The sequence below is a fragment of the Colossoma macropomum genome, unplaced genomic scaffold, assembly GCF_904425465.1.
Source record: "Colossoma macropomum unplaced genomic scaffold, Colossoma_macropomum, whole genome shotgun sequence".
NCBI lineage: Eukaryota > Metazoa > Chordata > Actinopteri > Characiformes > Serrasalmidae > Colossoma > Colossoma macropomum.
The window spans coordinates 4,920,285-4,945,069 of record NW_023494792.1 but is presented as its reverse complement, the minus strand read 5'-3'; the positions used below and the strand labels follow the sequence as shown (position 1 = coordinate 4,945,069).

The window sequence follows — 24,785 nt, the reverse complement described above, 5'->3', positions numbered from 1 at the left end:
AAAAACAATTAATTTTTAGTCTATGATCTTCAAAATTAAGAAGATTAGAGTCGTTTGTCATTTTAGGTCATTTTTCCATTTGGCTGTCCGTTTCTGTATCAGGCTACAAACGAAACTCTTCACGTGTTTAAAAGCTCGTTTCTGATTGGCTGTTATTTATTCATCGCTGCGCGGGATTGGCTGCGGACCTTAGCAACACTGCGCCATTTCTAATGGAACAGAAGGGGGGAAAGATCTGTAAAACCGTCTTTCTCCGTCTGAAATCTGCGCTTTCTTCAGGCGGATCGTTTCGCTATGCAGCGACTGGCCGAAGATGAAGCGTTTTAGCTGTGATCTGAGAGGGTTTGGAAGTATCCGTGCGGCGCTAGAGGTAAGGTTGCAACAAGGCAGCCGCTCATTGGCCGACCGGCGGAGCCGTTCTTCAGTATGGAGGCTCAGCGCGAGTCCACACTGCTCTCTCTCTCTCTCACGGGTGGGAGATGTAACGTTAGCTCTACGAGGCTGAGGTTGGCTTCCTATTCGCCAGCTTCGTGGTCGAATTTCCCGTTCCACCTTAAATGATGCTGCAGTAATGTAATCTCTGCACCATTTAAGGCGGAACGGGAAAATTCGTATAAGAAGGTGGACTCAGTTTTGTGATGTTTCTGGACACCAATCTAGTGTAGGACACAAACAGGGCAAGAAGCCCTGTGATTCATATGGGTTACGATGAGAATCGTGTTAAAGGGGAATTCCACCGGAATTTCAACATGTCCGCATAATTCAGTGGTTGAGATGTACAGAAGATCATTCAGATTGTTTTTATGTGAAGTGGTTCATTTGTAGACAAACGTACAGACTTAGATTTCTTCATAGTGGTGGTGATAGGAACCAGGGGTCTCCATGTCTACAACACAAATATAGCCGTTTTCTTTACTATCCCAAACCACCAGTGAACCTACAGGAGCATCCAGAGTTTTTATGTGTAATGTTGGTGGCTGTAAAATAGTAGGTCTTTGGGGACTATTTTGCCTTACAACGCTCTGCATGTACCCCTCCACGATGAATGGATTTATTGATTAAAGTATGTTTTAGACCAAAACGTGATCACAAAACATGTAGACAATGTCTCAGACATCAGGCAGTGTATTCATAAACATTTCATATAATAACTTTCTGTGATGGAGCTTTTAGAGGCATTAAGACATTTAGAGACATCTGGTTCCTATCACCACCACTGTGGACAATTCTGACTTGGTAAATTTCTCTAGAATGGATCATGTCACACCAAATCACTCTGGATGACTTTGTTGACCTGTTAACCATTTATATATGGAGAAATTTAGAAAAATTGGTGGAATTCCCCATTAAGTAAGCGACTGTTTAGGTCATGTGTTCTGGGGCTGTGACAGTCAGTCAACTGTATCAGGCTTTGCTTCACTTGTTTTCTATTTTGTGTCGTTGGGGCTGGGCGAATCAATAGTAAAGTATTGATGCTTCTGACCCTGAGGTTTCTTTTTGATAAACGATCTGCAGCTAAAATATCAATACTAGAGGGAAGTTATGCTGAATGTGTGCATTGTTCAAGTGTTTAGATGTGAATAAAGTCATTCAGAGTGGTCTGATGTTAAAGGGTTTATTGTACTTATGAGTGATTTATTGGTGGTAATAGGAACAAATAGAGAGATTTTATTTTAACTGCTTTCGAAAATGAGCCAACACTTGTCTTCTGAGTTTTTATATGTAATGTTGATGATGGAAAAATAGTACTGAGACCCTAAAGTGCCACTGTGAAAAAAAGTAGCAACAACATTGCTATTGTGTTCCCTTGCAGTCTTTTTGCAAAATTATTACATTCACTTGCCAAATCCATTGCATTTGGAAGAGAAAAGCAAAATTAATGTGTAGGAACACAAAACGTTTGCAAGGTAATGAAAAATTATTGCAAGGGAATGCGACATAAATGTTTTTTTTAAACCACGCCGTCTTAGGAACTCTGTAAAATAGTGCTAAATCTGGAGAATTTTTTTTTTTTTTTAAAACTATCATAATACAACATCTCATGTATCAGGCAGCGTATTCAAAAGTGTTTCATGTGATATCTCTCTGTGGTACAGTTCTTAAAGGCATTAAACCTTTTGGACGTCTGGTTCCTATCACCACCACTGTGAACAATTCTAACTCAGTAATCAGTTTGTCTAGAACAGAGCGTTTCACATCAAGCTACTCTGAATGACTCTCTCCACATCTTAACGAGTAAATTATCCAGATATTTTGAAAAAAATTATTGGAATTTTTTATTCCAGCATAAGCATTAAACTGTGTTTTTATGAAACTGAGTGTTTCTTTGATGCTGAAAACAAAAAAGACTGTAGAAATGTATAGGATAGGTACTCATTTCCTATTACTGTCTCTCTCTACTATCTGCTTCTCATATGAACGCACAGGGACAGATAGCCACTAAACCAGTGGTTCACAAACCGGTCCTCAGGGCCCTTCAGACAGTCCAGATTATATCAGTTCTTTAAATTATTCAGACACCTGGATACAGTGGCCCCCAAAAGCATTTAACCACATTTTAATGGTAGTCTTTAGGTTCCTTCATAAAATGTTTAACACAATGATTTGTGTTCCAGAGAAAAAAGCACAGCATCCAACTGATGCTGGGCTATTTGTGTGGAGAAATTCTGGAGAAGAATTCCAACCAGACTCCACTAAGAGTGCTGTAAAGGTGGACTTGTCAAGGTCAGAGGCTATTTGTCCATCAGTGGTGATGGTGAGACTGTGCTCATTGATGTGATTATGAGCTCAGAAGTGTTCAGAGGCATTTTACATGCAAATCTGCAGATGTCTGTAAAGAAACTGCTCAAACAGTAACTATATAAAACAGGAAAACTGCTTTTTCATAGAATTCTTTGCTAAAAGGAGAATTATTGTTTCGGGAATGGTCACCTGGTTTGACTTTCTATTTCCAAACACAATTAACTGAATACATTTTTAAGTATAGCATAAAGGTCTAAATACTTTTTAGGGCCACTGTAAGTCTTTAAAGGATAGGTTTGGTTAAAAATCAAACACAGTTCCCCCTTTTCCCCGAAATATGGTTGATCAGCCAAGACGTTTTTATTGTGTCCAAAGTTTGCTTCTTTAGTTTTGCACTGGAGATATGAAGCCACAGCTTTTGTGTGACAAACTTTCAGTACTTGTTACCTACATGAGCATCTTGGTTCGAGTGCAGAAATAAAGATACCTTGACTGACTGACTACTTTTGAAAGGGGATTTTTTTCACTTAACCGTTCCTTTAACAGATGTATTTATTCAACAAAATCTCATTGGGTTATTATCTGGCCTGCATGCATCTGAAGGAATTAAGCAAAGTGCAGGCAGATCTCGTTCATGTGTTTTTTCAAGTTCATGAGCCCTATAATAGTATGACAGTGTCCATGACTGAGAAGCAGTTCTCTGTTCCTGATTGGTACTTTACTGTCTATCATTGGCTATTAGTTCCTAAGCACAGAGACTGTATTTTGTTGCACATCTTTTTCTGTACCTTCGTTCTGAATGGCTCTTTTTTTTTTCTATTCATATAGAACCATCACGGTGATGGAGGCCATATATGAGGAGACGGAAGTGAAGGTGATAGAGGAGGTAGAGAGCTGTTACACTCTAGTGGACCTCCCCCCATCCAAGAAGAAGAAGAGGAGTAAAGGCAGCGGAGAACATGCTGATAAACCCAAAAAACCCCGGTAACTGCTTAGATTAGCTGTTCACGAATGAGGCTTTATATGAAAGGAAACATCCATATTTTTTAAAGCATTAGTCAAATTTACAGTTTTCCAATTATCCTGTGTTTTGCACTCAAACTACAAGGCTGAACTTGTTAATACGTTTTTAAAGCTTATAGCCACCAAGTAGTGTCAGGCTAACTGCACACAGAAACCATATAATCAACTCTGAGGTTTATTAGCAACTGAAGCAGTTTGAGGCAAGTGTGCGTTGATTTATCCCCTCAGTATATTTTAAATGAAAACAGTATTTTGAAACAAAATGGCTTCTTTTTGGCCGTAACGTTGCTGTGGTTTGAGTTTGTTTGGTGTGGTGTGTGCTGCTTGCTGATTACCACATCATTTATTCTGAAACCTTCCCCTGACTGTTTAGTCCAGATCACTGGATTGTTCATGCTGAAACCCCTGATTGCGAAGCAGACTTCTAACAGTGCTGATGTCTACATTGAGTTCTTTTTAAGCATATTTACAATCCCATGTTTGGTGGTAGTTAGTTCTTATTTAGTTCTTTCATCAGTTAAGTACTTCAAGCTTTAGGCAACAGCTTGTACAGTGCAGTTTGTACAGTGCTATCACAGTGCTATGAGGTATAAGCTTCCATTACTTGTTAGCCGCATTAGCTCCAGTGCAAAATGAAAGAACTTCGACACCAAAAATGCATTGGCTGATTGACTACTTTCGGAAGAGAAATTTAGTCAATTTGATTTTTCTCCAAACTGTTCCCTTAAGTGAAATTCCCTCTAGCAGTCTGAATAACTGTGTGTCTCCTGCAGGTCTGCCTACCTGCTGTACTACTTTGATGTGCATCAGAGTCTGCAACAGGAGCATCCAGACATGCCCCAGTCTGAGATCAACAAGCGTATCAGTGACAGCTGGAAGAGGCTCAACGTGGCTGATAAAGGCTATTACCTGGAGAGGGCCAAGATGGAAAAAGAGGGGGTGGACCCGGTAAATCATGGCCATTGTTCAGCCTGTAAAAAGCATTTTAGCATGATCAAACCTAGTCTGTTGCTGTCTTCACTAAAATGTCTCCAAAATAGTAACTTTAAAGGATAAGAAATAAAAGTTAGTATAACAAGGCTTGATAACAAAACCAATGTAACCAGTAATTGTGGAAGATATCTGTTGGTTCGTTTGTCAGAAAATATTTAAATAAGGTAAAAGACAGCTGGCATTTTTTATTTAATTGTTTTTGATAAGTGATGATTTGAACTTTCTCAAATTGCTCTTTTGTTTTCTCCCTCTTGATAGACCACACAGTCAGCAGCGTCTTCTCAAGATGTGCCAGGCTTCCGCAAAATCCTTCCAAGGACCAACTATATTCTCCTCCCAAAGAGTTCAGTGGGTGAGGAGAGGTCAGGAGGTTCCATGGAAGTGTGTCTGGAAGGTGGGGTTGATTCTCTTGGGGAGGAACCCCCTCAGGCTTCTGCCCAAGAACCCTTGGTGTCCCCTTTGACTCTGGGCAGTGAAGTGGAGCTGGTGGAGCAGTGTATCGCGATAGAAGCTCTGGGAGAAGACAAGGCTGCATCTTTGAGCAGATCTGCAGCGCTACAAGGAATTTTGTCTCAGTATTCCAGCTCGGCTGGAAGACCGCTGGCCTTTGCGCAGGATGGTCGCCATGGCACCACCCTGCTGGTGAAAGAAGACGAAGGCAGGGCAGTGGGCGAGGCTTATGGTGGCATTGGCATGGCAGTAGAGGAGGGCCTTGAGGGTGGTGCTATGATGCCTTCGGTCAAAGTGGACACAACTCACCTGGTTGCAATTATACCCAATCAGGTAAGACTAATTGTCCTTGCCTCAAACAGAATGTCTCATACTACACTATAACAAGGCGAGAGACGATAATATATACACATACACTGATGTGCATCCTATCGCTGCTCTCTCATTCTGGATGAATGTGCAGATTAACTAAGTGGCGACCAATCAGATTGTTCATATGTGGCGCGGTAACTGATTGTGTCATGCCACGGTGAGAACACACAATGAGCGGGAGATAAAACAGTTGATAAAATATTATTAATATGTTATTATTATTAAGTTTTAAGTTTTAAAACAGTATTAGGCTGCTTTGGGGTTCAGAACTGGCCTCTGTCTCTTCGCACTTTCTCTCTTTGCACCACAACCTTCATGTGTTTTAGTGACGTGCAGCCAAAGCTCCAAACTGTTGTGGAGGGAAATGATTCGACTGTCTGATGAAAACACAGTCTTAACTTAAACAGTGCACAGCTAGTGTAGATTTCAAAAATCTATATAAAAAATGAACTTTAAAAGTTCATATCTCTATATTATAATTATTATTATTACTATTGTTTTTAGCAGTTACAGTTCAGAAATCAGGGGTGCTGCAGCCCCCTCAGCACTCACCGCTCTCCGCTGCTTGTCTAAAATTTACATACAGGTGGCAAATAAAAAAGGAAAAAATAACATAAAGTGTTTCAGTAAGTGTTGGGGCACTCACTTTTTCCACATCTCTGTAGACCAGTGCAGATGAGTTTTGCATCACTGAACTTTCAAATGCACACTTGTCTTTGTAATGAGGATTTTATGCATTGAAACTCTACTGTAATGTCCCTCTCTATGTAGTTGTAGACGGACTGTTGTGGACAATGTGCCGACACAGTCTAATCACATTCTGTGTTGACGTTCTCGGTCACCTGAAGAGCTTTTGATCTGTTTCTCTTTACATATCGCACTAATGCATGTGCATTATGATCACTTAATGTGTCCTTTAGGCCACAACATCCAGCCCAATTTACTGATGTCTTGCTCGTGGATCTAAATGCAGATGTAACTTTTAGTCCTATTCATCGTAAAAATGGATGTTAGTACTTAATAATAGGCCTGCATTCAAAGTCTCTCAGACCTTGTATTAAGTTATGGTATTATGTTAATTGCTTACTTATATCATGCAGTAATACATCTGGACATATTATGTTTCTCCACTCTTATGTATGTGTACTCAAGTACACACGTTTTTTTTATTCATAAGTATTTTAAAAAAGAAAATACATAAATGTAGAAATGGGAAGTATTTTATGAAAAGTCTAGCACTCTGTTAATCTGAGGAAAGTGCTGCCTTTACAAGTGATAAAAGATTATCTGTGATAAGGGTTGCACTTCCTGTGCCTTTGACCTCTATTTCAAGCTTAACTACTGTAATTTAGCAGTTCAACACACTATTTAACTGTCTTTTCTAACTCACTTTTTATTGTACAATATCAAATATTTATACAAAAATTAGTTTCTATTAAAGGAATTTCACAAATGACTTCTGTTTTACACTTACTTACTGTATAATAACTATTTTTTCATTCTCTGTTTTCTTTAGGAACTGGTGGAAAACAAAGTCTTTCCGACAGCCAGTCCCATAATGATGCTCCCCGTGATGAACCGTGCCAAACCAGACTCAAAACACTCTTTCAAACTGGTCAGTAATATTCAGAAGTGAAGAAATGTAGAAATGTTCTTTAAAATTCCAGCCGATTTTGTTGTCAGTTTACATCAATTAGAGGCAATTATCAACTAATGCTTATATTGTATTGATATCATTGTCCAAGACATGTTAAATATAATACATTTGTCATAGTTGAATACAGTGTTTACCTTAATAAACTAGTAATCCAGGGTTACTTAAGGACAAGTCAAGTCGCAGCTCTTTTAACTTATAACTGTTCTAACTTTTTGTTTTTAGTCTATAAAGTACACGAGGAGAGGCCGAGGGAGTTGCAGCACTCCTGGATGCTCTTTCACTTATGTGACTCGCCATAAACCACCACAGTGTCCTGAATGTGGACAGCACCTCGGTGGCAAGTGGGTTCCACCTGTGAGTAAAAACCACTTCCTCATACTGTATCGCACTTCTGTCTGTGTCACCTGTGTTAATATGAGAACTGGTATCATATTAAATAACCTAATCATGTATAATTCTAGGACCGTACTACTTCCCCTAGTTTTTGTTCCTACATCTGTCAGACTTCCTGTCAGTCTACCTGATAGTGTAGTGATAGACTAACAATGTTTAGACAATTAGAAACATGTTTCATTCAAAAATAAACTGCCTTTACAAGATGTTCAGTGCAGAAAACAGTGCTCAAAAGTAGTTTTGGGACACTTCTGTAATCGATTGTTTTTCTAAATTATTTTTTGTTGATGTATTGTGGAATACATGTGCGCTTTACCATATTTTAGCTATTTTATGTATTATCAATATTATTCTTCAGGTCAGTTGAGAACATTTACCTAGCCCTTCATTTTACTTCAAAAATGTTGGGACACTAATCCAAATGCACACATTCAAACCAGAAATCTGCAAAGTACCATCCAGCACACCTGCCTTTAAATTTCATTAGCATTCTGAAAGATACAGAGGGTTAGAAATCTAAAAAAATTAAATGTTAACTTTTATTAATCTGACAAAAAAAATCTTCTCTTGGAAATAACCTGTGTCTGTGGGAAAGATTCCAGACGCATTGAAAGTTCAAAATCAAGCACAAAAAGTGTACTAAAGAAGAAAAAGGCAGGACGTGTTCAGCACCTGCCACACTCTGGTCATCCAAAGACAAAATCCAAGCCAGGCTGAGTGTCTGTTGCATAGACAGGGATATGCAACAAAATACTCACCTAAATAAGGTACTAAATACAAACATTCATAAAGGAAAGAGACACTGTTTGTCCTGCTAATGTTTCAGTACTTTTATGTACCTCACTTAAGTTTCACTTAATTACCAGGATCATTCTGAGTTTCAGTTACTAAACCTGGTTGTTATTGCTGGTTGTTGTAACTTTTCTGATGCATACAAAAGAAAAAAATAATAAATCTATTTTGAAAAGTAATAAAAAACAAGATATTTATTGTAACCAAAGAGTGTCCCAAGACAACTTTTTGAGCACAGTACATGATTGAGAACCGACAAACTATGCGTGTGGGCCAATGTAAATTGAACAAAAGTGGATTCTGCAAACCCTGTTTACAGTAATCAAACCAAGGAAGTGTCTCCTTAGTGAAGCGGCAGGTTTTCGTGTCTAATGAGGAGCTTTTAGTGACGAAAGCTGTTCCTTCAGATGAGCTAATAAGATAATGCTGGAGCTAATCAGAGTACGAGGCCTTTATTGTTTATCTTTGCAACGAATATTTTAATCACAAAGTGAGTGCTGTGCAGTCCTGTTTAATCTGACTGATTTATCAAGATAACTGTGAGCAGTGAAGTTAAGAAAAGCAAACTAGTTATCTAACTGATCTTAACATTGTTCTGTAATGTTGTCTGTCATTAGATATATTAAAATTATTTTTCGCAAGTACAGTAACCCACCTGAAGCTTAGTTTACCAGTAGCACCTTTTTTAGTCTAATAATTTGGACTACTTTACTGCCAGCACCGTTCTCACTGCAGGCTTGTTTTTGAGTTCTTCCTTCTCCTGACAGAGGAAGGAATGTTTATAATCAATTGTAATTGGCTGAGAGATGTGTCAATCATAATTTTGCAGACAGTGAACTGTATAGTGAGTTATGCAAGCAAGTAGATCTAAAGTGGATAAACATTCTGTTTTAATTCTGAACTTAATGTCAAATTAGACGTCTGTTTTTGTTGATGATAACAGCAGCTTCTAAGTCTCTTCCTGCTACAGCTGACAGATATTTGTATTGCAGACGGCCAAAGGAACAGCACCTGGTTCCGCCCCATCTTCGCGGAAACAGCCGAAGAGTCAGGCTGATGAATCCAGTTCTGTTGCCTTGTCCTCTGAAGTGGCACCTCAGAACACTGTCCTGTCCTCTAATGTGGACACAGGACAGGGAAAGGCTACTGAGAACAATATCGATAAAGCAGCAGTTTCAGATAAAGTTCAGGACAACAGCTCCGCAGGAAAAGGAGAGGGTGGAGCGAGTGCCCTAAAGGGTGGACGTCGTAAGAGAGAAAAGACAGGTGCAGTTACAGCGTACCAACCAGCAGATGGCGACCTCATCAAAAATTCGGAGGGCTCTCAGGGTGCTGAATCAACAGGTGTCATGTGAGCAAGTTTAATTTGGCATATTTAAATAATGAGTGTTTTTTAACCTAATATCTACCCGCTGCACCAATAACATATGGATGATTACCATGGACAATAATTCCAATGTGTTTCCCTGTATTTTAGTAAGAACTGAAAACCCAGTGACTCAAAACACACTTATTAACAGAAGCAGATGCTTCTTCAAACATGTCAGAATGATTGTCTGTGATAACAAATCATGCATTACAATGTGGCAGAGAGAGATTAGGTTAAAAAACGCTGGAATGTTTCTTTAAGTATGTATGAATGTAAATATTAACTTCTGTGATGTGAAAGTAACTGTGATAGATTGCTTTTACTTTGACTCTGTGGTAATATGCTTGTCTTTAGCGGGTTAAGTGGCAGCCGTGTTCGCATCATTAGTAAAGACAAGAGCAGCAGTAGTGGTCAGAAACGCCGGATTAGAGCCATTCTCCCTGCCCCTTCTACCTCAAGTAAGCCTTTTCATTAAAACATCGTCAATATGTTACACAGAGGCTTTGTAGCACATTCATACACAAGCTACAAAGCAGCTTAATAACAGAGTGTAATGGACAAAATATTACTTGAGTAAATGTGCAGATATTCTTCTACTTAAGTAAAAGCACAAAGTACTTGCTTCTTATTGTACTCGAGTATCAGAAGAAAAATATATGATAGATCTATTATTTTGAAGTTCTATTAAGGAGGAGTTTCACACACACACACACACACACACATATATATATATATATATTATACCTAATACTTGAGGCGTTGTTTTGCCTGCATACAGCCACAAATAAAAAAGTTATTTACATCAGTTTGAAGCATTTAACCCCTTAACAAGCCAAGTTTTATTACACACTTCTATAACCGAGGAATAGGTCCATTAGTTTACACTGAAGTCCCTGTAGTTACTGAATAATATGCCTTAGTATGAAATGAACCTGAAATGATAAGGGATTAAAATTGCACAGCGTTAAGAAAGAAAAAAAATTCCACATTTGCTTTGTTTTCAGCTTAATATCCATATATTGTTTCCCAGAACGTAAAAAAAGAGCAAAAAATGGGGAACATTTGTTAAAGATCTATTAATGGTGGAAAGATACAGGCAGTGTGTTCTTGGCCATGACAGTTCCCAAAGAAAATGTTTTTTATTTGGTATTTACCACTTATATTAACTTCGATTTTATCCTTAACATTGTATATAAAAACTCACAAGACATATGTAGGCTGACTGGTCACTTTGGATAGCAAATAAAATGGCTATAAGACATTGCCAGTGATGTTAAAGACACTGTTTCCTGTTACCACCAGTGCAGCAAGTTTCTCTACGATGCACCATTTTACATCAAACCACTTTGACATTGTTTATCCCACTGATTGAATTATGCTGAGATTTTGAAAAATCAGTAAAAAGTTCACGTCTGAAACACACACTTGACATTGTTAGAAGGTGTTCACCCAAATAATATAACAACTAAAATAAGTACCTTTACTTCTAATATTCAAGTCCGTTCACAAGCAAGTAGAAATATAAATAAAATACTTTTACTCAAGTAATATTTTACCTAGATTATTTCTCCTTTCACTCAGTACAGAAGGGTTGTGCTTTGTCCACCTCTGGAAATAGAGGTGAATATATTGGTGGTTTGGTAATCAAATGGGACTGTATTAAGGTTAAATGTTTTACTGTATCTTTAACAGGTATTCCATCTCAGCCAGCTGTTGTTCAGTGGATAGCAGTACAACCAAGTAAGATAAAAAGTGACACAAAAATCAACAGCAGAACAGGTAAGTTATTGCTAAATACATATACTTAGCACTGATATTACTTAAATTGTTGTTGGAGTTATGTATATTAAGTTTAATAATCAAATGTCTATTTGAAATGTGTACTGGTATCTTTGTTTTCTCAGTTAAGGCCCCCAGTGAAAGGATTCTGGGCCTGAAACCAAACACTCTGAAGCAGCTGGGTCGCTCTGTGGCTCCAAGCACCTTAGAGCAGGTGAGAGAAGCTTAATATAAGCCTTTAATACTTGATTGATTTGCTTCTTAAACATTTAGAAAACTTTAGCATAGTTTGGCTTTTGCAAAAGCAACATTTCAGGGCTGTTTTTCTCAGCTATGTTGTGAATCTACCACATTCCCCAGAGACACAGAACTGGTATCTGTCTGGAATCTGTTTTTGTGATACATGATAGATAATACTTCACAGAAATTATTCCTGACAAGTCTTTACTTCTGTGCTCTAGAAACCTACTGCAATCAACAGCAACCAGTACATCGTAACAGATAACGGAGTGAAGATCCTGTCCATGGTGCCTTTCAAGCAAAACTCGGGCACTTCACTGGTTAGTGCTGGGCTTCAATCAGGGCCTGGTTGAACTATGTGACAACAAAATAACACATAAAATAGCATTTAACACGCCAGTAAAAACTTAATAGAAACACAGTTAATTTGTTTAGATATTGACTTGATTCGATATGATTAGATATTGAATTTGTTCACATCTCCAGTTTGTTTTTGATGGTCTCTTTGTTTTGACAGGCTCTCGGCTTATCCACAGCGCGTGGTAGGGGTAGATGTAAAAACCCTTCCTGTGATTACATTTATAAGAATCGACACAAACCTCAGTACTGTCCCAGCTGTGGATGCGAACTCACCACCAAGACAGCCAAGAAAGCCAAAGTACCGGTGAGCTACAGCCCTTAATAAACACACGTTACACTGGACAGTGGGGATTGTTTAAAGTCATGACATCAAATTTGCCATTTTTTTTTATTTTATTTTATTTTGTTTGTTTGTTTGTTTGATTTGGCAATTAGTTCATTGTAAATAAAATCTAATTTACGTAATTTTCTCCAGATGTAGACAATCAGATGTTTGCACTGGAGCTACAATGCTAATGTAGATAGCAAGTAATGGTAGCGAATACCTCACCCAATAGCTTTGTGCAAACTGCATAAATCATCATGCACTTGCCTCAGAACTCAGGTCGTTAAGTTGTTGTTAAGTTTTTGTTAAGTTATTGTTAAGTAAAAATAAATTTGTTTTTTATATAGGAAAATAAGTTCACATCCTCCACAGAGAACACACTTCTGCACATTTTAATGTTTATTTGCTGACTTTAAGGTATTGGAAAAAATAAAAATATAACATAAAATGTGGCCTGTGCAAATGTTATAGCACATTTAATATTTAATGTATAATTTTTTCCAATATGTTAAACAAATGAATAGAAATTGTGCTCCACAATTTGCAGGAAAATGCAATATTTAGGTTTGTTCCCTGTAGAGGACGTGTTAACTTATTTTCACCTAGAAAATTGAGTAAACAAGCAATTTGACTGGGGGTGTTTAAACTTTTGCATATGACTTCAGTGGCATAAACCACATAAGCAAGTTTGGTTTTTCGTTGTGGTACAAAAAAAAACCCAAAAAATTAGATATGCCGAAAAGTTTGAAGCTATTAATTTTAGACAAGCAATTCATCTACAAAAATTATTGACTAATGGTGTGACATTCATTGATTCAATAGGTTAGAAGCAACTGCTAACATAACAAATAACAAATCTCTCACCCCTCCTATCCTGCAGTCGTCTCCAGAGCCGGAGAGTCGCTCCGCAGGTCTGCTAGACCCGTCCCTGCCCTTAACCCCAGCTCAGAGAGAACTCCAGCGCCAGTCCACTGTGACCCTGCTCAAACACAGCCTGCAGTACCCTGAGAATGAGGCCGAGTTGCAGGACGTGTTCAGCCTTATCCACAGCCTCAACCACGCGCAGAGAGAGAGGGATGTAGAGAGAAACGAAGACTCTGTGTCCCCGCAGAACGGTTGGCCAAGCTCCTACGAGCCGGCGGCCACTCACTGCAGCTTGTGCCACTATCCGCTTTACAGAGGAGAAGAAGGGTGAGGTCACAAATATCATCCTCTTTGTCCACACAAAGTGATCAGGTTTGGCAAAAAGGGGCCAAAGCAATAAACATGGGAGTAGATACTCCATTCTGTAAGTTAGTAGCAAGTTAGTAGGGCGTTAAGATACCTACATTCTCTAATTGTTGGATGCACTCTTCTTGTGTGATTGTGTGTGTTGCAGTTGTGCGTTAGCAGGGCAGCAGCAGTGCTGGTTAGTGACTGAGTCTCTGCTGCAGCCGGTCTCTCTACAGCTGAAAGTGTGTCTTAATCTGCAGTGCCTGACCATCCACAGCTTCACTGACCTGCACCCAGGTGAATGAACAACACCACACAGTACTGTGCAAAAGTCAGAGACCACCCTTTTATTCTTAAATTACCAATAAAAAAGACATTAAGCATTATTTATTTTTCACTGTCAGAAAAAAAACAGGAGATACATATTTAACAGAAAATCACACAAAAGCCTCCAAATGTAATATCAAATCTGTCAGTATTTAACTTGTACATTCTTTACTTTTGTGCACCTACTGCCACTGTAACTCTTTCTCTTTCTCTTTCTCTTGTGGAAAAATATCCCTGCAGATTTCTTTAAATAACTGAAAGAAAGTCTCCTGAAAAGAATGTAATAAAGGCAGCGTCGACACGCTAAATACTGAACATTTTGAACATGTAGTTGTTAAGGCTTTTGTTTAATTTTCAATCAATTGTCAAATTAATTGTCAGTTTTTTGTCTTTTTTTCTGCTGCTGAAAAATGAGTAACTCATTGGCTGTTTTGACTGGAAATTAAATAAATAAAAGGCCTGTGACTTTTGTACAGTGCCTTATATATATGTAACAGTCTCAACAGCATCCACAGTCCACCAGGTCCCTCTTCACAACTTCAGGATTACATATTACTGTACTGTGCCAAAGTTTAGGCACCTGAGGAAATGATATTAAAAAAAGCTATTTATTTAATAGTAAGTGTTAATTTGCTTTATAAACACTAATATTACAATAAATACAAAAATCTGAATCAGTATCACTTTATTTCACCAGGCAAGTTACACATACAAGGAATTTGACTTGGTGATGTGCACACATGTATGACATACACTAAAAAAGACCAGACAAGGAAGCCGACTATTAACAAATATTTAACTAAGGAACAAATAAAACAAAAACAGAATAAATAGAGTAAAGAAAAAGAAAGATGAATAAAGAGCCAATGTGAAGCAAAGCTAAGGGGTTGTGTGAATATCTTTTAAATATACAGGTCTGAGGAGACATATAATAACTATTACATACAGAATGATATGTACATTCGTAAAAATGAACGTTTGTACAGCTGTGCAAGTAAGAGGAGTTATACTCTTCATGGCAGTTCAGTATTAGTTGTCATTATCATCCAATACCTGGTTTGGTTAATGAGTACTTCATTTCATTCAGTCTAGCTGGGAGTATTGGGTAAAAGCCAGGCGGTAAACCTTTTGAAAACAAGAAATACTTCTTACTTTTTACTGCTTTTTTGTTTACATTTATTCTAACGTTAAATGGTGTTTCTACAGTGAAAACCCACTTCTGAGATAAATGGTTTAAACAGTTTTCTTAGGTGCCTAAGACACAATACTGTATGTGTAATAATTTGTTCACTGTACCAGGTAACGGACATATCCTCTTGTATATCTCAGCCCCGTATGCTTTACATTCAGATTAACACTAGTACCACAGTTACCACATACATGTGTGTGCATACAAACACTTAATCTTCTCATGTCAAGCTGGTGCAAACAGAATATAACTTGTCCATGGCATGAGTGACGGAGCTGTGTTTATATGTTTTAGGTTTGTTTAATGTGGGGAACCAGCTGCTGGTGAGTCTGGATCTGTTTTTTAAGATCAGAACCCAAATCAAACTGGGTCAAGACCCCACACTCGCAGCCCTGGACATTCTCAACAACACCCAGACTCCATCAGGTACCAGCGCATTCAGATACATATACATGTGTGTTATCTTCTATGCATTTCAGTTGGTTATATTATATTGGAATATTAATAATTGCTGGTATTTTTTGTACAATAATAACTTATATAAAGTACATTTATTATTATAAACTGGGCACCAAAAAGTTGCTAAGTTGCTTTGTTTAATATTTTGAATATTTTAGGATCACCAAGTAGTTCTTAAATGATAAATCAGATACTGCAGTTCTCTGTTTACAATAATTATTGTTAGGTTTTCTGCCTTTAGAATTTATTTGAACTTTTCATTAGTTCTTTCAGTATGTAGTATATCCACCTGTTGTCTTCAGCTTCCATTCATAGGATGATGTTCAGGTGCTGCCGTATGGTTTTGGCTGCTTTTCTTCATCTGCTCCTGTGCTCTGCTCTTCTCTCCCTGTCCCAGGCTGTGTGTTTAGTTCAGAAGTGCAGACTCATTTGCAGGAGTTGTTGTGTAGTGGCTACTGGGCGTTTGAATGCCTGACAGTCCGTGACTACAACGACATGATCTGTGGTGTATGCGGCATTGCCCCTAAACTGGAAATTGCCCAGCGCAACACAAACATTGTCTTGCAGCTCAAGAATGTGGAGGTAAAATAACATTCAATACCACTTTATCCTATTCCTATAAAATACATATACGGAGTAACCTAGCTAGTCAGCCAAGATATGTTTGGTGTGGTATTGGAGGAAACGACTTGCCTCAAACTGCACTGTGTTTAAGTTGTTAAGTAATCTGTTATTTACAAAAGCTTGAATTTCGGCTGTGCTTTTGTCTATTTTTCTGTATAAACCATGTCATACAATACAGAAACCACATAAGCAAGTCTGTGTGAGATTACTTAGCATATTGTTTGGACATGCAAACTGTGTGATGCTTATTCGTGTTATATGAGCCTCCATGGCATGTTAGTTGCATTAGCCTCGTGGCTCCAGTGCAAAACTAAAGAACCTGTTTTGGCTGATTAACTGTATGTGCGGAAGAGAAAAATATTGACTATATCTCTCTTTCTCTCTTACTTTCTGAAGTTCACGTGGCCGGAGTTCCAGGCATCAGAGGAGGTTCAGGTGGAGGAGTTTTGGCTGGCGATGGAGAGTGAAGCTCTGGAGCAGGCCGCCTTCCCCTCCAGCGTCTCCATCACACGCTTCGACGCCTCCATCATCGCTCCCTTCTTTCCTCCACTAATGAGGAGCACTGTGGTCATTAACACTGAAAAAGAGAAGATCACCACCAGCACACCCCACACAGGTGAAGGCCGATATCTGATCACTGCGCAGATGGCATCATGAGTGGGTAGAACTGGTTAGATTTATACTGATTCAGTGGCACTGGTTAGTGTGTATAAACTGTCCAACTACTGTTAAAATATTTACATTTGGTTACATTTCATTACATTTGAGCTTGTTGACACTCCGATTTAAGTTTTCAATCTATCAGCCACAGAGCAACAAATTGGACTAATACCTAAAATATAGTAACTGACTATATATAATAGCTTAAATACAGTAACTCAAAAATATTTTATTTCTAGTCAGAACAGTCAGTTTTTCAGGGTCTGCACAGAAGCCCCAAAAACTAGATATTAGATCACATTTTTCAGCATTTAGTGTGTCCACTCTTAGCCTTTATCTCTGTCACCGTTCTTTTCTAGACTTGGTTTCAGTCTTTCAAAGATACCTGCAGGGATATTTTTCCAAACCTCCAAAGTTCACTCTTGCCCTATGTTCACACCACCAGCGATGGGGCCTACAAAGTTACTAGAACATTGTATTCATTTTCATTCATTTTCAATGAGAGCTGGCGATTTCTAGCAACAGGAGAGTTTGAACATTGATGCAAAGTGGGCGGAGTCAGCAGCACAACAGATTTGAGCAAAGTTTAACTTTATGCAAAGCAGGTGTGAAGCGATTACCAGTGGGAATCAAGCTGGGTGGTACGTGCTTTACCTCCGCCACCGTGAAATGTTCTGGATACATTTGGACGCATACTGTTTAACACTATGGTGCGTGTGTGTGTGTGTGGGTGTGTGTTGGCTGTATCAGGAGACCTGTCAGTGCTGGTGCGATTGATCCATGACGGTCATCTGAGGCCAGAAGAAATGGACCAGCACACTGAGGTGGAGCTACGACACATACTGGAGCAATGTGGAACACCTTCAGCACCTGACAGCACCAAGGTACACAAACTTCATATTTTACAGCACTGTGCAAAAGTCAGAGACCCCCCTTCATTTATTTAATTTCCAGTCAAAAGTGTCATTATATACACATTATTCATTTTTCAGTGTCAGAAAAAAAACAGATATATATTTAACAGGAAATTACACAGAAGCCTCGTCAACTAAATATATCACATTTTCAGTATTTAGTCTGCCCACTCTTTGCCCTTATTTCAGCTTCCATATATTTCAGGAAACTTGCTCTCAGTTTTTCAAAGAAATCTGCAGGGAAATTTTTCCCCACCTCCAAAGTTCACTTTTAGAAGTTGGTTGCTTTTCTTACTTCACACGATCCAAGTGATCCCAAACACATTCAGTGATGTTGAGGTCCGGATTCTGGGGTGGTCACTCCATTGTTCTGAGAACATCAGCAGCTTCTTTGTTTGATTTGCGAATGTTCTTCTTTTTGTCTGTTTCATTTTCTCAGTAACAGCTTCTTGACAGCTGCACATCCTTTCAAACCTTTGCACAGTGCTGTATTATCACAGCTACAGGAACTTGAAAGAAACTGACACATCAGCTTCAACTTTTTTATGTGAAAGCAGTTATTTCTGCTTATTATACAAGTTATTTATCTAAATTAAGGGAATGTGATGCCAGAAGATAACTTTACAATAAAAAAATATACTTTCTATTCTCTGTTGCCAGGATGAGTTGATGGTGTCTGTGTGTTTACTCTATGCACAAGTTCAGAATGGCCTCTCAACAGCCCCCCAACCTCCCCAACATCTAACTGCAGGAAAACTCAGCAAAGTCTGCCCTCACCAGGTAAATAAACTCTCGGCCTGCCAGCCAACCTGATTTTAAACCACATGTCACAGAGCACCATCATACACTACCATTGAGTTTGGAATCACTCATTAATTTGGAAGTTTGGAATCATTTATTAATATTTTAATAATTGCTGTTATTTTATTCAGTAACTTACACAGTGTAGACTGAAATACTTTGAGCTAGACATCAGAAAGTATGAGGTTTACTCAATATTTCAAGTTTTTAGAAACATTAAAAAGTTTTTAAATGGTAAATAATATACTGTAATAATCTACTTATAGGTATTTCTTGAAAAACTTTCTGCCTGGAGATTTAATCATTCCGTTTTAAATACAAGGCACTCTGGATGTTAATAATATAATAACTTTATTCTCAATGTTTCACAGATTTTTTAGTCTTTTTAGAATCATCTACAGCTCTGTTCATTATTGTGGATACATCTAACGTTTCTTCAGCTTTTACAGATTCCAACAAATTAGTCAAAACCTATGAAGTCATAGAATATTAACATTATAACATTAATGTTATACATGTATCTTTAACAAATTGTTTTATATTATTAAAAACAGTGATTCTAGACTTTTGAATGTGATCCAAACTGTTAACTACAAGCACTCTAACTTTAACTTTATTTAAATATACACTTTTAAAGTTAGAATGGTAGTCCAAGCATATTCTTTCTTAATGCTCAAAAGTGCTAATGTCACTAATAAACCATAAAAGGTACCAAGGAACATTTTAACATTGCAGAAAAGAATATGTATTCACTCATCCACAATGTCTTTCATTCATTGTTAGTTAGATGATCATTTTTAAAAGACTTGTTCCTTTAACATTTGTGTGTCCAGACATTTTACTATATAATTTAAAGGTAATTACAAAACACAAGTAATGATATGGTTATATTTACTATAATACATTCAGTTACATTATGTATCAGTGGGTTTTAGTCTAAAATTCTAGTCTGACTTTTTTTGGATTACTTCAAAACAAAACAAAACTGTGGCAAATTGGCAAAACACAAAGGATGTTTATTTCTGCCTGTAAAACCAGCAATACAGCAATACACACCAATAACTTTTCATCAGATTCAAATATTAAATAAATAAATAAATAACTCTTCTTCTACAAACACAGAATTGGTTTCGGTTTGTTTAGATTAGAATCAGCACTTTTGGCATAATTTCTCCCCTTCTTTCAATGAGCTACGAGTGAGCAATAATTCAATAATACTTCGTCATTGTAGGCAATAATTGTGATTTAGAGTTAAACTGTTAAACTGTTAAGAAGTGTTGTGCTCAAAGTGTGGAGAACAGATGGAAAAGTCTTTGTCTGTGCTTCAGGTGGTGTGTGGCTCCAAGTACCTGGTGCGTGGAGAGAATTCCCGGGACCACGTGGACCTGCTGGTGTCCTCTCGCTTCTGGCCGCCTGTGTATGTGACGGACTGTGCCCAGAAGGTGGCGCTTTGTGCAGATGTTCTCTACCCTGAGCTGGCGTCTCAGATGTGGGGGAGGAATCAAGGCTGCTTCTCCGATCCCACAACAGCAGCAGAGGTCAGCGTGCTTTCTGAGGAAACCTTTATTTTCGTAGTTCGCTGAATGGTTCGTCCTGGTCAGGGCTGTTGTGTGAGATATTTGTTTTTCTTGTATGTGTTCAGAATTGCAGAATGACTTGCAGGTCATTTACATAAAGAACACAGATATTTAAAGAGAGTTATCAGAGTTTAAGGAACTTATCCATTTTCTTCTGAAATTGTATATTCCGAGTACTCAAGTCCAAATAGAAATAAGCCCTACTCACTTCCCTTACCACTGTTCACAAAGAATCCTTGTCATGGGAACTGAGGAAGTTTTGTTTTTAAATGCAACTGTGCCCAGTGGTGTGGTCATTCTTTCCTTTAAGAATTACCACTATAGGGCTGTGGCTAAACCTTAGTTGTAAATCAAGAGGGGAAGTCAGGAGGGCTTGGTTTTTTTGAATCTATATTCGATATGAAAAATGTTTATGATCTGTGTGCTTTTCCATGTGTGCTTCTCTTTGCTATGTATGAACAGATTTTAGTCTCGCAAGCCAGACTTCTGCCTGTCTTCAGAAGGTCTGATGGGTTTTGTCACTCAGTGTAGCAAAGAACTGCCTTCTGCTTGACAGGAAAAGCCCCCATAACTGACATGCAAAATAACCAACTGTGGATTGTTGCAGATGTGCTTTATGGCAGGCAGTTTTTAAAATGGGGCTTTTTTTTATATAGAAGTAGGTGATATATATATATATATATATATATATATATATATATATATATATATATATATATATATATATATATATATATATATAATGAAATAGGGGCTACAGCAAAAGCCCACCCACTTCCACTTGTTTTTCGATCCAGCTACAAGACGATATGGTGATATTTTATTGTTGTCATGATAAAATGTACATTGTACATTAGTGGACATATTACAGATATTGTCAGAACTCAAAGAACATTATACAACAGTTAGTTCCGGCCACGCAAGCTGATTGGTTGACAAGTGTTCTAACCGTGCTGTTATTTCGCCATAATATCACGTTTTTTTCACAAACACTGTTGTGAAACTCCGCTGAGACGCTGTTGCTAAGCAATGACTTTGACAGCTGTCAAGCCATTTGAACGTTTTTACTTCTTACTTTGCCACAAACAGAAAATGGATACTTTTAAGATCACATTTGACCGACAGCCGATTTGGTCAGACTCTGAAGATGAGACTACACTAAATTCCCAAACTGTCAGTTGGTCTGTGTGGAGCTGGAGAACGAACTGACAGCTGTGCAGCGTGTGAGCGGAGCTCGTTACTCTGACGTAGCAACAAGCTGCTTGTTAAGGAACTATAATTTGGCGGAAGGAAACGCTAACATTAAACATATTAAATGACACGTTCACGGCCCAGTTTATTTATTCATTACTTTATTTATTTAACTGCTGTGTAAAAGTAATAGAACACTTAAGGTCGTGTGTTATCGCTATAACATCACGGCTGTGATGATCTGCGGCGATCAAATCACAGCCGTAATGTTATTTCATGATAACACACTCCCTCTCGTGTTCTATTGCTTAACTGAACAACTGCATATGGTGTATCATAAAAATATCTTTAAGTTACACAATGTGATATCTTGCTCCAGAAAACTGGAACTGTTTACAAAACTCCCATCACATAGATTAAAACCACTGCACAGAAGTGCAACCACATAGAGGTGTGGATAGCCACTGACAAAATCCTGATAGGTGGGGTCAGTTTATTGTGCAGTAGATATCAGGTCATCCTAACATCTGCCTTGAAGCTCAGTTCTGATCTTTTACATAGTTTACATTTGTGAAATTCTCCCTCTCTCTCTCTGTCTCTCTCTCTCTCTCTTTCTCTCTCTCTCTCTGTCTCTCTCTCTCTCTGTCTCTCTCTCTCCCTCTTTCAGTATGTCTCCTGCTCTGAGCTGCAGGATCAGCAGTACAGTGTGGATCTCTCCTCTGTGGACTCTAACCCCCGCCTGCACCCAGTGACTAAGTCCCTGTCCCGCTGGATAGTGCGTCCCGGTGGTCCTGCTGATTCTAACCTCTCCGCAATGTCCTCCTCCCCGGACCCCCACCATGCCATCACGCTCTGCAAGGAGCTGCAGCCTTACGCCAGTCTTGTCTCAGCCCTAACCAGCAGCTCAGGAGAAGACAAGGGCCTATCAGGGGACAGCAAACCTCTAGTGTTCGATAACCCGGCGCATTACTACCTCTACAACCGGCTGGTTGACTTCATGAGCAGCAGAGACATCGTGAGTCAGCAGATAGCGGAGGTGCTGAAGGTATGCCAGCAGGGCGAGGTGGTAATGATCCGGGACGCACTCTACAGGCTCGGAGTGGCACAGCTGAACACTGAGGAGGAGCAGGGTGAGGACGAGGGAGAGGGAGACATGGACGCTGTCACCGTGGAAGATATGGTGTTGGAATGAGAGAGGAGGAATACAGCCATCCCGGGTACGTGACCTGTCCATGTTCTGCCCACAGATGTGTCTTTTTGCAGCTACTGTTTGAGGTTGGGCAAGCTTTATGTCCAACATCAAGCAAGTTTACATCCAGCAACAAGCATTTGGAAAAATCCCATTCAACCTAATAAGAAATTGCAGAGTAGGCTTGAGCCGTTTGAAGATAAGTCAGTGAAGTTGTATGATATAAATGTCAAAAAAATGAAGATGGACTAAAGTAATCATATTTGTCTTGTGATCTGTTGTGTAGTCCATGTTATAAATTAGCCCTGATATGCAATATTTTTATGAACATTCTGTAGGAACGCAAGGCAGCCATGCTGCAGAATGCCTTTCACCCTTTTCTTTGGGGGAGGGTGAGGGGGGGTTCACTCAGCGATAGTATACTGCACACAATCTCATAAGCCTATTGTAGAGCCCAACTCAGCTTTATCAAAATACATGAATTATTCAAATCAGTTCACTGCAATGTTTTGAAGAGCCTAAGGCCTGACCGATATATCAGTTGGCTGGTAATATCAGCTGATATTGACAACCTGCGGTATCTGTAAAAATATTGCGGATAATAAATGACCTTTTGGTTGTGGGATTGCCAGGATACGGATGTGCGACTGTGGAAACCAATGTAAGTTTAGAACCGCTCTCTGTTTAAAACCACGTGTCATGGAAAAAACAAATTTTCCTAGATTTTGGGAATAAAGAGTTTGATGTTGTATGTAAACACTGTTAAACAAGTTTCAAAACATATTGTTCACTTTACAGACCATATATGGAACCTAAGCTGCACAAACAGCCTGAAATATATTGTTTTAGTCAAATGATGACTTAAAACATATTTAGTTAAATATTTTTGATGTCATGAAAAAGCAAATCTTTTTCATACATCTGCCTATTCAGCCTAGAGCACTTTAATCCCACCCACTCACGCTAAAGTTATAAGGAGTGTTTCAGCCCATCAGAACAGAGCTCATATAAACAAATATATGCGTATATACAGATAACAGCCGTAGTAACGACGTAGTAACAAAAACAGCCAATTCTAAGGGATAAAGATAGTTTGGAAAATGGTCAAGTGAAAATTAAAACACATAAAACTGCACAAACCTCTTACGTGTGACAAAACAAAATGCAAGAAAAATGTAGTATGTGGGCCCTTTAAACTACATCTAAGCAATAATGGTCAAACTGGTGAATTTGAAAAAAAAAAAAAACAGTTAAAATCTAAAATATAAATCTACAAATGTATCAGCTGATGTTGACGGTTGTCAGGCTTTAGCCCATTAAAATCATATCACCTACAGATTGTTGCTCTCAGTTAGGCCCTAGTTGCTACACAACGTTTACATTTCAGGTTAAATTGCGCTGCTGAGCTTCACTCTGTTGCTGTAGCTGTATCATATCTTGGCAGATTGAAAATGACGACAACAACAACAACAACATACAATTGAAATTAATAACGCAATCAAAATTCAGCTACTCTGACATCTTATTATTAGCTTGAATGGGATTTTTCTCAACTTTCTGTAATGCTTGTCTGGTCTCACAATAGCTGCTATGAAAGAACACATTCGTGGGCGGAGCATAGAAGGTTGAGTGGGACTGTTGTGTGGGCCTCACTGAAAATGAGGAATGAGGAAAGAGTGGGAAGAGTAACTCAGACACTGTGAGACAGACTTTCAGATGCAGAAAGAAATGCAAAAGCAACAGCACCAAAAGACAAGGCACTGTGTGGACAGTAGTGATGTTAAGTTATAGTAAAGGAGGACGCTATTTATTGCTAATTAGAATAATGTGTGTTTGTAACCAAGAAACAAAAAGTAATAGTGTTTATGATCAGTGTGTGTTAATGACGATTAACTGTGATATTGTTTATATTAAAGAAAACTGCTTATTGCAAAAATTAACAGCTTTTATTGCAACTCAGATTAACGTCTGTATTTCCACATATTTATGTTCTCTCAGGCTTTACCTTTTGCCCAGTACTTTATCACATGCTGCCTCTAAATGTATCTGTTTGAGCGCTATGATCAATTGGTTTCGCTGATTGGCTTTACAAGCTGGTACTGACAAAATAAATTAAATGAATTGTGCATGACACAAATCAGTTGGAA

The 24,785-nt window shown here is 38.4% G+C and overlaps 1 protein-coding gene across 2 annotated transcripts; it reads left to right on the top strand.

Moving 5' to 3' along the window:
* Window positions 1-177: 177 nt before the first annotated feature.
* Window positions 178-24,785, top strand: hmgxb3 (HMG box domain containing 3). 2 transcript variants are annotated; one of them, XM_036575651.1, is made up of 21 exons: window positions 178-370; window positions 3,571-3,726; window positions 4,539-4,713; window positions 5,017-5,541; window positions 7,097-7,195; window positions 7,460-7,591; window positions 9,415-9,773; window positions 10,146-10,249; window positions 11,484-11,570; window positions 11,696-11,784; window positions 12,032-12,130; window positions 12,328-12,474; window positions 13,376-13,686; window positions 13,874-14,004; window positions 15,518-15,649; window positions 16,080-16,264; window positions 16,703-16,922; window positions 17,717-17,850; window positions 18,541-18,660; window positions 20,010-20,219; window positions 22,117-24,785. In XM_036575651.1, the coding sequence occupies exons 2-21, from the start codon at window positions 3,584-3,586 to the stop codon at window positions 22,639-22,641; spliced, it is 3,927 nt and encodes a 1,308-aa protein (XP_036431544.1). In that variant the 5' UTR covers window positions 178-370; window positions 3,571-3,583; the 3' UTR covers window positions 22,642-24,785. The 2 variants fall into 2 exon arrangements, with proteins under 2 accessions (XP_036431544.1, XP_036431545.1); XM_036575652.1 differs by lacking the exon at window positions 178-370 and adding an exon at window positions 2,637-2,724.